Source organism: Pectinophora gossypiella, chromosome Z (genome assembly GCF_024362695.1).
Source record: "Pectinophora gossypiella chromosome Z, ilPecGoss1.1, whole genome shotgun sequence".
NCBI lineage: Eukaryota > Metazoa > Arthropoda > Insecta > Lepidoptera > Gelechiidae > Pectinophora > Pectinophora gossypiella.
The window spans coordinates 22,218,658-22,234,175 of NC_065433.1; the positions used below are offsets into that span (position 1 = coordinate 22,218,658).

The window sequence follows — 15,518 nt, forward strand, 5'->3', positions numbered from 1 at the left end:
CAACCGTTCTGTCTGAACTAGCCTTTATCTATTTTTTAGCACAATTTATGCCGGTACCTTTCATTGTTGCCATTTGCCTATAAGTTGGCTAATCACCTTTTTGTGGCGAAACAATGCCAGTTGTTCAGTACAGCCAGCAGGTGCGACACGTTACGTTACGAGTTAGAAGCAGGATTTATTATGAAGTTCGCTGTAACTTCAGTATTGTTTTTGCTGTCAGTCGCGGCCAACGACAAACATGCCAAATTCTACAAAGTTTCAATGGTGAGCTTTTTTATGTACTTTTGCTTTATTAGGTACTTATGTTGTAATGTAGCAATACCATATAAATACACTAGTGGGTAAGGAATATATATTATTATAAGTTGGTGAAAATAAATGCTACAAATAAGCGGATATTGGTGTCGATTCGGGCAACCACCAACTTAAGTTTTACTTAATTTGACAGGACTAAAGCTAGCTCCATCTTTTTCTTGCACGCATTGTAGGTGAAGGAGGCACTAAGAGCTATTAAACCGAAATTTGGTTAAGTTTATGTGCGTCAGTATATGCACTATAGAGTATTTATTTATTTACTAACATCTATGGACAATTTCACCTTCTGTGGATTACTTCAGTGCTGGACGGGGAGCGAATAAAATACAGTCATAAAAACGTCAAAGCATTTATTGCACGCCATATGGCTAACGCGAATAATGCTTATCAACCCGGTCATGTTTTAAAGAATAGACCAACAGAGGAAATTTGTCCCTGCATAAGCAATGGGCTGTCACCCTACGAATAAACTTATTATTTATTCGTAGCTGTCACCATATATATACATCTTACGGCGCCTTCCCACTTAGTCGTGACGACAGATAATCGTTTAAAGTGTCGTGGCTTATATTTTTAAATGAAGGTGTTCATATATAGAACGACACGATATACGATATTTTTTCGACTTTTGCGACGACTGTCGTGTACGACATGTTTTGCAGTGACAACAGATTGTCATGACAGTGGGAATGGCTAGCGCGACAGTCGTAAAACGATAAAAAATCATTATGACTAAATCGTGACCGCAAACCTATTCAATGGGAAAGCTAGATACGACAGCAGCTAAACGAAAAAAAAAATGACGACAAACAATCGTATTAATGGCAACAGCTAGAGACGACTCGTCCAAAGAGAAATTAATCGTTACGACTTAGTGGGAACGCGCCCGTAAGATTTCGTATAAAAAGTGGCTGTAAGTTGTCTCCTGGTTACTTGTGTTGCTTACCAGCGTTAGTTTACAAATGTAAGTATTTTCATGAGTGTAGTGGGCTGGCGGAATATCATAATACTCCTCATCGAATAATCGAAACTCTTTTTGAACAAACACTAAAAAACTTAAATTTAAATTTCGAACATTAACATTAGGAATTATTTTTTTTATAATACCCACTGAAAAATATGTTTTTATTCCTAATACGAAACTTGCGAGGTTTTTCGATTTCTTGATGAGAACTGTGGGTATTATGTGGATGTTATAGACAAAAAAAAATACTTCAAACACATTGGAACGTTTTCTAATTAGAAGTAAGACCATGTAGATTAGTCGACTTGTACTAATAAACAAATGGTGGTGGTTACGTAAGCCGCAGGTGTGAATGTTTCTCTTTCGTATGGGCTATGAGGACCGAATCCACTAAACCTGGTGTCAAGGATACTATACAGTCGCGAAAGACCCCAGACATGGCTCATGTAGCGACTGCTTACTTACTTCATTGAGTAGTATGCGGCACCAATAATCTTATTGGTGTGGTGCGAGTAACAGGGAGTACTTAGTAGTCAATGTAGTCCTGTGGTACTGGACTTGCACTAATGAGATCTTAAGTGCAGTTCTCACTAACAAAGCTCGGCCATTTAGTCAAACAGAATACACGGTGACGTGGGTACTTAGTTCATCTTCGATGGATGTAGCTTTCACTACCCCAATTGGGATATGGTCGTGAGCTTATGTATGTTATGTTGTGAGTAACAGGTGGCGTCAGAAGAGAGCCCTAGCAGACCCGCGGTGTTCACCCACGCCGAGAGCCCCGTCTGGGACCCCGACCAACAGGCGCTGCTCTTCGTTGACGTGGTAGAACAAAACGTCCATCGACTCAACTACAAGAGCGGCAAAATCACCGTCAAACACATTGGTGAGAACAATACTTCTATCGAGAATTATACTAGCAAACTATCATATCGAGCGACCTATGGCACTCATAACATTCGCGGTTACATACTCAGCAATAAGAGACGGATCTTCTTCTCCTGTCGTGTGGGTTGTGAGATGGATTACTTACCAACCCCATCAACCCTGGTGTCAGGGTTACTATTGACCCGTCAAAGGCCTTTAACATGGCTCATGTAACGATTACGTACTTACTTACATCAGTAAATAGTAATCGGGACTAACAGAACGTGCCTTCCGAAGCACGGATCATCTTACTTTCAGACAGTCGGGTGATCAGGCTGCAATGTCCTAACCAACGCAGGGCTCACAAAGTGATTTTTGTGATATGTCCTCACCGGAATTTGAACCCGGGACCAGTACTAACATACATAAACTTCCAGCCAATTTCCCACCGGGGGTAAGGAGAGACTGAAATTCGTTTTGAACATGGCATACTTCTCTTGCTTCCTCCACATTCATCAATCATTTCATACACGCACTCCGGTTTAGAGTAGAACTCGCTAAACTTTGTTTGAAGGGCATTCCCAATTTTGTCAACCTACATCTTTTAAGGTCTAGGTGACAAGAGTACTATACATAATACATAAATACATACCTTACATAAGTATTACACTAGAAAATATATTCGCTATTTTCGTTTAAGTACATAATAAAACCTACAAATGCCACTTCTGACGACTTCCCTCATTCAGCGCATCGGTATCGGCCAACTGGAGTCGATTAATTATTTCAAATATAATCTTCAGACGACGCCCTGTTCCGAAATTAGCGCCCAACTGGGCACCCTCGGCCTATCTTAAATTTTTGTACCGTGTGAGAGCCTTTGGTTCTCCGCATTTGTCCAACCAAGTGACGCAAACCTATAATAAGTCACGCAAAAAACTACTTATTTTATTGCCAAGTATAATTTAAGTCTACCATATATTACAAACTATTGCTACCGTATTTTTTATTAAAGTATAAATTATATGATTTACAGGTTAACATTTTAACGTTACCATTATGTTTTATTATCATTTTAATGCTGACATAGTTGGTAATAATTACGTATGCTTTGCTTTGCAAATAAATAATTATCTGTGCGAATGACTGGCATTAGTCATAAATAATAATTTTGCATTTTCAATTAATGAAAATACCTAATTCACAATTTTCTTTTCTGAATCAGCCCGTTTGTATGAAACGTTTAATGAATGTGGAGTAAGCATTGAGAAGCAATAGTATCTATAGGTGTGAGTTTATGTACTTATGATCACTTTCAAAACAAAAGAAAACTGATTAAGTATCATCATCAACTGCTTGGGCACGGGCCATCCCTATGGATGGATATCGGGCCTTACCTAAACCATCACGCGGGCCCAGTGCGGGTTGATGGTTATTAACGACTGTTAATGCAGCCGGGACCAACGGCTTAACGTGCCTTCCGAAGCACGGAGGAGCTCGAGATGAAAACTTTTATTTTTTGTGGTCACCGATCCTATGACCGGCCTTTGCGAAAGTTGCTTAACTTCAACAATCGCAGACCGAGCGCGTTTACCGCTGCGCCACCGAGCTCTTCAAGTTTTTAATATATTGAAACTTTGTTCGAATTCTGAATTTGAAAAAGCCTAATTTTTACGGGTGAAATACTTTTGGGAAAATAAGATTAGTATTTTGGAATTCCCGTAGACTTCGGGCAGGTGAACGTAGTAACAACGGTGGCGGACTCGAAGCGGCTGCTGGTGGCGGTGCGTGCGTCGCTGTTCCTCCTGGACTGGGACGTGCCGGGAGACGCGGCGCTCCGCCCTCTCACCTCTGTGGACCTGGGCAAGCCCGACAACGTCATCAACGAAGGGAAAGCTGACGTCGTTGGCCGCTTCTGGGCTGGTAAGTTGCACGATAAATAATAATTGGTAACCATAGACCTCGTATAGCAAATATACAAACAATCTCTGTAAAAAGTATCCGCAGCGCATCTTGTCACTTCTTGTCACAAGCGACGGTGAGTAACGACAGTGTACAACTGATATTGCACTTTATTTGAACAGGCATAACATCTTGATCTGAAGTTATATATATTACAACACGGTTTGGAAACTTTTTAAGAAAAGCTAGGTACTTAGCGAATGTGAGTCTATTTGATTATAGGACGTCAGTTTCGGTAACCCTGTTTACTGCGGCTGGTTTTGATTATGGACCGCCAAAGTCCCCTGACTTGGCTCGTGTAACGATTACGCCTTTGGGGGCTCAATATTAACACTGACACACACTTACTTCAGTAAGTAGTAACTGAGACCAACGGCTTCAAGTGCCTTTCGTAGCAGGGAATAATCTCATTTTTCGGATAATCAGGTGATTATAACAGTCTGCAATGTTCGGACCGTAAGTGTCAGTCCCATCAAGTGATTTTTGTTACACGTGCCCGGAAATCGAACCCAGGACCATGAACCCAGCGCTCTACTACCCTGGCTCAGTGGTAAATCCTAAAATCAGGTAAAAGTTCAAAATGGACTCTGACTCGAAATGGAATAAATAGTAAAGATCACTGTAGGTAGCCATAATTTATTAAGTTTAGTAGCAATATTTACATATTGAACAATGTAATAAAAAACTACGCTCATCACAATAACTAATGTCACTGCTTTATGACTGCGCGGTGAAGAACAAAAGGTTTTAAATTAATAATATTTATTAATAATTATTTATATTTAACAAACAAAATCTTATATAAATTACTAATTAAAATTTATTAATAAAAATGTAAACCACTGACTTATATTTTATGAGTTAGAATTCATATTAGGATCGTAATGTTTATTAGATAATTTACATCATGTGGTTTCCAGGATTTGTGTCCGGTTAATGGCAATAGGCTCTTTTACATGGAACTTAAACACAGCTGGCGAGGGTGTTAGTGACATCGTAACGAAAACTTTGAGGGATGATTCATACTGCCTTAATATCAATCGGAATTTTCCGTCGCAAAAGTATGAAAATAATTAAAGAGACACTAAAATTTTCATGAATTTTCCGACTGGATATTCTACTTGATATCCACTTAGACTCATGGTCTGAATCATCCCCCTCAGTATTCGTTACGGTGACACTAACAACCTACTTGTATGGCTACCTGTAAGTGTAAGTGTCATCGTAGCGAACACTGAGAGGGATGATTCAGATCGTTATTCTGAGTTAATGTCAAGTGGAATTTTCATTATTCTGAGTTATTATCGCAAAATATTGTATTTAAAAAAAATCATGAATATTGCGACAGAAAAATCCACTGGATATTACATCAGAATCATGGTGTGAATCATCCCCCTCAGTATTCGTTACGATGTCATTAACACCTGCATACAATATACACCCATATTATATAAATGTCACTTTGTACTAGGTACGAAAGGGCCGCAGCACAATGACGATGTGGCTTCCGACCAGGCCGCCTTCTACAGCATTTCTTCCGACAACCTGGCCGACCCCAAGATACAGATCAAGCCTGTGACCGTGTCCAACGGCCTCGTGTGGGCTCTAAACAACTCAGTACTCTACTACATCGACTCACCTACACAGAAGATAGAAGCTTTCGACTATGACGCCGCCACAGGCACTATTAGTAAGTACCTTTATTATATTCTTCTTCTTCTATCGTGTGGGTTGTGAGGTGGATTACCAACCCCATCAATCCTGGTGTCAGAGTTACTATTGAGCCGCCAAAGGCCTCTGACACGGCTCATGTAATGACTACGTACTTACATCAGTAAATAGTAATTGGGACTGACAGCTTAACGTGCCTACCGAGGCACGGATCATCTTACTTTCAGACAATCGGGTGATCAGGCTGCAATGTCGTAACCAAAGCAGTGCTTTTTCTGATATGTCCCCACCGGAATTTCAACCCGGAACCAGTACTAAGATTCATAAACTAACACCTATTTTCCTTCAATCTCAGTAGATCCATTCTCCAGATCCATCATAGATCCACCGGGGGTAAGGAGAGACTGAAATTCTCATGCTTTCTCCACATTCATCAATCGTTTCAAACACCTACTCCAGGTCAGAGTAGATCTCACTAAACTTTTCTTGAAGGACATCCCCAATTTGGTCAAATACATCTTTTTAGGTCTAGGTGACAAGATTACTATACATACCTAACACTTATTTGTACTAAAGGTACATAAGTATTACAGTAGAAAATATATGATATGGCACATGTAATGACTACGTACTTAGTAAGTACAAAAGTACAATATATATTTATATATGTGGTGTATATATAGTATAATATATTATAGCGATTCTACCCGGCTAATTCTGTATACGTATAGTTTTCATAGAGAAATTCAGATAATAAGAGTAAAAAATACCACATGCGAATCCATTCAGAGGTTGAGACAGATTTCCTTTTATGATAAGTAATAATTGATTATTAAATTTATTTTTATTTTATAAATAATATAAATTCATTTTTTTAACTTATACTATTTAAAACCTCCATTTTATTATTATTATTGCCACTTACACATTATTTTGCTTTTGAGAAGTAATTTTAATTTAACAAATTACAATATTATGCAGTATTACGTGTATAATAAAGTATATATAATATAATTAATATTATAGAAAATTTTCTTATTAACGAAAACAATGATACCGATGAAAAGTATCAATTTTATCTAACTGTGTTGAAACTTAACTGAAAACATTTAATGCGAAAATTACACATAAAACAATTTTAATAACTGCAATGACAACAGTTTCTTATGAAAATTCTATTATGATATTTGTTTCCATGCAATGAACAATACGTTATACCTATACATACCTTATCTATCTGTAATAACTGAATTTATTTTAAGTAAATAATCTGGTATTTTTGAATAATAATGTGAAATGTTACCATGAGATTTATTTATTCATTTATTATTACATTTGATACATAATATTCTTAAAAATATAATAAAAACAACAATAAGTACATTTATAGGTATATGTTTATTTTAAGGTGTTTTATATTTATTTATTTTTTACTTAATTTTTATTAATATATACATACTTATTAAGAATTTATAATATTGTGTTCTTTTAACATATACTTATTCGTTACGATGTCACTTACACCCCACACAAGTACATACGGTAGCCATACAAGTAGGTATGGGTGTTAGTGACACCGTAACGAATACTGAGGGGGACGGTTCAGACCATGATTCTGAGTTGATATCAAGTGGAATTTTCAGTCTGAATATTCCTGAAAATTTTTGTGTTTTTTTTAATTATTTTCAATTCCATACTTTTGCGACGGAAAATTCCACTTGATATCATCTTAGAATCATGGCCTCATTCCCCCCTTAAAGTTTTCGTTACGATGTCACTAACACCCTGTATTATTAAAATATACAGAATCACACACACAAAAGCACACTTTTTTCAATATTATTACAATTATTTGAGTCGCGCTGTTAACAGTTTAAGTTATACCTTGTTTGATCAATATATTTTTTTAAATATTATTGATACACGTTTATTGAAAAAAAAAAACAAAATATAATTCTTAACAGTCAATCTGAACAATCCACACAAGCTTCGTCACTTGTTTTCTATTTAAACATAATTCTCTTACTCTTTCTTTTGCTCATTCAACTTTCTTTCCTGTCATATACATATTTATTTTATACTTCTTTATCGCTCATTAAATGTATTATCGCAATTTACACAACCTCGCCTTCAATGCAGTATCGCAAGCAGTACACGGCTTTTTAATGCAATATCACTACTTACACAACTTTTTCATGTAATATCGGTAATCATAATAATACCATCTCTTTGGTACTTTATTTTGAGTACCAGTCAGAATTAAGACAACTATATATAAAGGTCTCCAACAAAATTTTCAGAGGAAGCTCGTTCACATTGTGACAAACGGTAGGACCTAAACCCTATGTACCTACTTACCTTATACGTGTACTGTAAATTACTTTTTTTTATTTTACTCTCATTCATATTGTTATGGGGTTATTTGTCACTCAATGAAACAAATTACATTCACCCAAGAAACCTACCTACTTTTATTTAGATTGAAACGTTTAACAATCTGCATGCAACTTATTTCTAACTTAAGTCTAAATAGGTATATATTTAAAAGGATAAAGGCGCCAGGAGAGTTTTTATTATACGTAGGAACCCTGCCGAAACCTCTTGCCGACTAGCTGAGCTTAGGGTGGTTGATTGGTCTATCTAGACTCTAAAGGCGTTTCGTCAGGCTAGAACAAAATGTTTACATAAATGTCTATTTATTATTTACAAAGATAAGCCTATATTACGACTTCACTATGTGCACTTGACTTACCCCTTGTATGGTTATAAAATTATTTTTATTCCTAGTATTTCACGTAAATATATATTTCCGTATATTGTATTGTATCGCCAAGTATATATTAACAACTGCAGCAACGAGATACTGCTTGCTTTCTCAATAAAATGCACAAAATTGCTTCAAGATTTGTCTTTGCAATCCAACGAACGTTCCAGATATCCAAAAAAACGTTAGTCCTAATGAGAAAGCGCAATGTCGAGGTACCCGCAATAAGTGACATAAAAATTAACAATGCCATTACAATAATTTCAGCTATCAATTTCATATCAAATCCTTTTTAATACATTTATTCCATTAAATTTAATTAACGCTTTAGCTAACAAAAAAGTTGTTATGTAAGCTTATCTACCAATGTGTTAATCATCACATCCCTAGCATTATCCCGTTTTTCACAGGGTCCGCTTACCTAACCTGAAGATTTGACAGGTCCGGAAAATTATAGTTAGGTTAGATTCCTAAAGTGACTTAAAGAATGGTATCTACCAAAGTGTTAATACCATTCCTTCTTGTCAAATCTTCAGGTAACCTGTCAAATGCCCTTAATCAGGTGCGCACCCATTTAGAATAATTTGACAATGCATAAGAGTAAATTTGATTAACATGAAACTTAAATTAACGTTACATCATATTTTACCAAGTCAACGATATATATAGATAATAGAGGTTTGTTGAGCAAGTCACTTTCATATATTTTTTAAATAAATTGTAAATAGTTACCTGCCTCTCCTTCGAGATATTTTTTAATAATGTGGTAGCCGCATCTAAACTGAATTCATAAAATGTTGTTAACCGCTTATCCTTGATGCCAATTTCGCAAACCGATAATCTCTCAGAACTCCCGGTAAAAATATTTATTTACCAAAATAAAGTAAAATTAACACAGGTTAATGGTAGGCCCTGCACTAGGGTTGCCTCTGTATCGCAGGAGCCCTATGATGATACAATGTTTGCATAAAGATTAAGAATCTCAGACCAACCCCTCATATACAGCGTGGTTACAGGTGGTCGGCGTACGATTCTGGACGTGACTTTGTACGGGTACGACGAGGCGATCCCGGATGGCATGACTATTGACAGCGCTGGTAACCTATGGGTCGCCATCATGTTTGGAGGGACTGTAAGTATATTTGTTTATGATTTAGTACTGTCACATGGTTTACATTTACACATTCTCTTAACTAATGAGAGACTTTCGTGGCTACGTTCCTCAATAACACGCTGGCGCTGTTAAGATTTTCCTTCGTTTAACCTAATTTCATTGATAACAGACATATTATGCATCTTTTATTTTTGTTTTTGGGTATAAATTGTCATATTTTACGTCATGCAACACTGACAGCTAATGTCATTGTCAAATGTCATTCCTCTCTCTCTCTCTCTATTGTCAACTGCACTAGGCATGGCACATTAATTTTCTATTGTTTTTTGCAATCAAAATAAATCCGTGTAATCATGTGAAATTACGTTTCCATTATAACGATGATGATTGCTTCTATGCTGTTCTGGGAGCAAATAAAAAACATAGAACACGTTCAGCTGCTTGTCTTCCCGGGCATGTCGTAAAAACCGACAGAGGGATTGTGTCCTCTAACATGATGGACTAATGTTATGGGCGATAGGCTGATCCCTTATCACCATAAGGTTTATCATATCCAGCTTACGACATCGTATCAACAGTGGCTGCAAGTTGTCATTGATTTCTTGTGGCTCTGCCCACCCCATTAGGGATTACGGGCGTGAGTTTATGTATGTATGTATGTATATATTGTAAAAGTTTCGTCTACGAAATATTTAGGAGTGATGGTAGATCAACGCTTATCATGGCAACCGCATATAGAACTGGTTATAGTCAGAGTTCGAAATCTTATTTGGATATTTAAAAAACTTAGGCACGTACTGGACACAACTATTATAACGCAAATATATAAGTCTTTGGCGCAATCAGTCATGAGCTACTGCATTCCAGTTTGGGGTGGGGCGAATAGAACCAACTTCTTAGACCTAGAAAGGGCCCAGAGATGTCTTTTGAAGGTAATTCATTTTAAACCATTTAGGTATCCTACAGCATCTCTTTACCTACAATCAGATGTCCTCACAGTTAGGAAGTTGTTTATTATGTGTTCCATTCTCAGAGTGCATAAAACTCTTCAGTTTGATTCAAATTTACTGCAGAGACGAAGACATTACCAGGTAGCCCTCGAACCTGAAGTTAAAACTGTTTATGCTCAAAAACAATTTGCTAAGTTGTCCACTCATCTTTACAACTATATAAACAAGGAAACAAACATATATCCTAAAACGACACGTGACTGCAAAACTACCCTATACGGCTGGATCAAGAGTAAAACCTACGACGAGATTGAGGCAATGCTAAAGATAGGCGAGTAAGCTCATGTTTGTTTTATTTTATTTATTTTATTTAGGTAGGAAGGTAGTTGCTTACTATAGATTGCATAAAATATTAAGCATGGTCACACTCAAACAGTTGTTACCTTACTGGAATAATGTAAATTCACATTTACACTTACACTCTCAACACACTAATACTCTCTCTCTCTCTCACACACACACACACACATACACACACACACACACACACACACACACACACACACACACACACACACACACACACACACACACACACACACACACATACATACACACACTAACACCAATAAGTTTACACACATACCCACTTGTTTTTAATGTTCCTCTTTTTCTTTTTTTTTTTTTATTATTGTTTTTATTTTTATTATTATCTTATTTTTCTTTATTGTTCATTTATTTTGTACTTCTTTATGTTTACTTCATTACCAATACCAATGTATCACATAGAAGAGCGGGGCTACTAACACAAGTAAATATTTGCTTAAAAGTTGTCCCAAACACGAGTATTGTATTGATTTTTGGTAAATAAATAAATTTTTGATTTTAGATTTTTTGATAAATGATGAGCCAGTGCAGCCAGTGCTCATTTACTTGCAACCTTACTTGATGAGTAAATGTCCCGCACCTTACATGAAGTGGCTTCGAATGAAAGGTTTCGAATGGCTTCTGAATCTCTCCCAAATTCGGTCAAGATTAACGATGTGAGTGTGTTACCAATAGGTATGCGTCCTGAAATCAAGAGTTCGACCTTTCTCGAGGTTTTTCTTGCAGCTTCTTTTCCCCAGCTATACAGGTTGTGAGAAGCTGCAGTAGTTTTAGGCGGATGAGACGTTCGTTATGTAAAAATTGACGATTTTAAGTGTAACTATGTTACCTACTGAATAAAGATATTTTTGAATTTGAATTTGACTCGAAGCAATTCATCTAAAAAAGCAATATTGCAATTTGACATTTGCGCATATAAAAGTAAGTGCGCAATGGAAACAAATGTCAAATAGCAATATTGCTTTCTTAGATGAATTGCTTCGATGTGGCTTTTTTAACCCCCCAGATAGAGTAAGGTCGAACTTTTGTTTTCAAGACGCATATTAGTAACACACTCACATTGGTAATCTTGACCGAATTTGGGAGAGATTCAGAAGCCATGCGAAACCTATTTGAAGTCACCTCATGTACCTAAGGTGCGGGAATTATATGGGACATATATTCATCGCATTCCAACCATATGTGTTCGAGGCATCTGGTTGCAAGTAAAAAAAAGCGATACAAGACCTTCACAATCAAACACTTCTTTTTTCACCATGTGTGAACAATATTTTGGTTTGTCGTAACCAAGTATTGTGCAATACAACTTTTTGTAAAGACCAAAGCCCATTCATGATTCGTTATGTGATTTTCCATTCAAGTAGCGTGCTTCAATTATGATTCATACTTGTATAAAGTGTAAGTTGTTTTGGGAAGCCGGAACCACGAATCATCGGGGATTATGCAATTTATATGACTCCCCATCAATGGCTCCCATATCATATCAACATAAACTGACTAATTGTAGAGGCATATCTACAATTAGTAGTTAGTTAGTTTTTGTTGATATGATATGGATGAGACTTGCACAGGACCGGAAAGGATGGCGTGAAAGAGAGGAGGCCTATACATAGCAGTGTGTGGATACAGGCTGAGTAAATAGATAGATATGCCTCGGTATTTTCCATCTGGTCGGAAAAATATCTAGCCCGATTGTCAGAAAGAAGACAAACGAAAACCTGTTGTATTTTTTCGGATTCTTCTAGTCTTCGTTTCTTTTATATCCTGACGTTTACGCAAAATTTCACGATAATCGGTACTGCAGAATATGTTTTCGTTTCTGGATAAACCTTAAAATACTCGTACGATGCTGTGTGTGGCGGGGCCACCACCTCTAATTCGGTTAAAGACGATATAGTTTAATTTACGTACCACGTACATAGTGTACGTGAAAAGGTCTTATGCGTACGCGCTATAGTAAGAAAGAAAACAACAAATTAAAGTGGCCCCGCCTCATTATATGGGTATCTTAGTTATTGGTACGTAATTCTTAAATAAGTCAAATATACTACTGGGATCGTTTTTAGATATATTTAAAATGACTTCGGTCGATATGATCAGTAATGTCGTGCAAACACATTTACGGGTATGGGGCATACTCCTCCACGCTGCTCCTAAATAAAGAAGTAATAAAATGAAATATAGAGAAATGTAATAACGGCCTCCTTGGTTCAATGGTTGAGCGTTGTGCTCACGATCCGGAGATCCCGGGTTCGAATCCCGGTGGGGACAATTCACAAAGATCACTTTGTTATCCCTAGTTTGGTTAGGACATTAAAGGCTGATCACCTGATTGTCCAAAAAGTAACACGATCTGTGCTTCGGCAGGCACGTTAAATCGTTGGTCCCGGTTATTACTTACTGATGTAAGTAGTAGTTACATGAGCCATGTCAGGGGCCTTTGGCGGCTCAGTAATAACCTCTCTCAAAATCCGGCTCACAATCCACACGATAGAAGATAAAATGAAATCGTTTCTGTCCAGGTCCTGCACATAAACCCGGACCTTCGGCACGTCATATACGGGTACAAGCTGCCAGTGTCGAGGACGACGTCCGTGGCGTGGGGCGGGCCCAACTACGACGAGCTGTTCGTGACCACGTCCCGGGTGCAGGTGGACGAGACCGTGGAGCCGCTCGCCGGCGCCATCTTCACCATCCGCGGCACTGGCAGCGTCGGCGTGCCTCACTACCCCTTCCGACTGCCAAACGCAGACTCCTACTAAGTTTAAAACAATCGATTCAAGAATCTACCCCGACAAGAATCGCATAAGTTCACGACTATATCCCAATGGGGTAGTTAGAGCTACACCCATCACCAGATGTACTAAGTACACACCCCCGAGGTATTTGTTCGACCAATAAAACTAATGGTAGAGCCTGTTTTAGTGAATACTGCAATAACTCATTGGTGCAAGTCTGGTCTGGGACAAGAATCGACTCCTTCTATTTATTAATTTATAAATAAATGTAGTTTTTTTTATTAGTGAAATGTGTGTTTTTGTTCCTGGCATAAATAATTATTACGAATAATGTTATAAGTCATTTAATGGCAGCCATACTAATGAAGAAGTATATCTGAAAGACACCTAATGATGGTCCTTGCTCTAGCATGGTGCGCATGTCGCATAATACTCCATCACTCCTGGTACTACCGTTTAAGTACCATTTAAGAAATTAGCATAAAATACACAGATTAAACTTCTGCCGCCAAGACAATGCGCATTTGACATTCAACAGATTGACAGCACTAGAGATGGGCATTAAGTAACACTGTTACCGTAATCGACACATAAAAATATTTAAGAGATCGTTAGCACAGAGACTGTGCGTGCGAGACGCAATTATAATTACCTATAATTAGCCAGACCATAGCTTTACAATAGAATGAGTAATGCGCATTAGACCGTTAACATTTTAAAATTACTTAAATACTATTAGTAAGTATATTACTCATGCGTATCCAAGGTCAACAGTAAAATAACCTGTCAAAATCTTGTATTGACTCTTATACAACATCTTCTAAAATGAAATGTTTTCTTTAAATACGTATCTACCTATCTCCCAGCGAATAATTTCACCAACATCCACACAACAGACTAATAAAATAAATAAAATAAACGACCTCTGTGGTGCAGTGGTTGAGCGTTGGGCTCATGATCCAAAGGTCCTGGGTTCGGTGGGGACCGGGAATCGAACCCAGGACCTTCGGATCACAAAGTAATTTATGTGATATGTCCCCACATATCACATAAATTACTTTGTGGTCCCTAGTTTGGTTACATTACAGGCTGATCACCTGATTGTCCGAAAGTAAGATGACCCGTGCTTCGGAAGGCACGTTAATACGTTGAGCCCGGTTACTAACTTACTGATTTAAGTAAGTAGTAGTTACATGAGCCATGTCAGGGGCCTTTGGCGGCTCAGTAATAACCCTGACACCAGGGTTGATGGGGTTGGTACTCCACCTCACAACCTACACGAAAGAAGAAGAATAAAAAAATACTAATAATAATGACGAATGCAAACAAACAATATTTTTTTTAATTTTATCTGGTGTAAGAAATGTTTGTTGGCTGCAAACAATTCCACATTTCAAATGCATTAAAGCTTAACACTAATTACGCTAATGATTTACGCTTAAAATCGTGTGCAGCCCATAAAGATTTAATACTCACTAATTGATAATTGGGACACAATGTTAGAAGCTTTAGTAAATATTGTGTAGATCGCCCGTGTCATGTCTTCCAAACGTTGGGATATTACTTCCATAGTTCTAATAATAATTTCATTAGGAAAATTGATACGTTTTTCTACTGGATCACACAAAAGTACGTTTACCTGAATTGTAACTGTTCCGAGGTTTTCTTAACAATAAATATTACATTTGCAAACAGGCTCTTACAAGATTCTAATTTAGGCAACGATTTGTAATAGAATATTATACAGGGTGTTAGTGACATCTTAACGAAAACTTTGAGGGGTGAT

At 37.3% G+C, this 15,518-nt stretch overlaps 1 protein-coding gene across 1 annotated transcript; it reads left to right on the forward strand.

Annotated features, from left to right (window-relative positions):
• Window positions 1-91: 91 nt before the first annotated feature.
• Window positions 92-14,022, forward strand: LOC126379879 (regucalcin-like). The gene is made up of 6 exons (XM_050028857.1): window positions 92-264; window positions 2,006-2,165; window positions 3,872-4,069; window positions 5,580-5,798; window positions 9,560-9,675; window positions 13,517-14,022. Exons 1-6 carry the CDS (start codon window positions 181-183, stop codon window positions 13,754-13,756), a joined length of 1,017 nt encoding a protein of 338 aa, XP_049884814.1. The 5' UTR covers window positions 92-180; the 3' UTR covers window positions 13,757-14,022.
• Window positions 14,023-15,518: the final 1,496 nt, after the last annotated feature.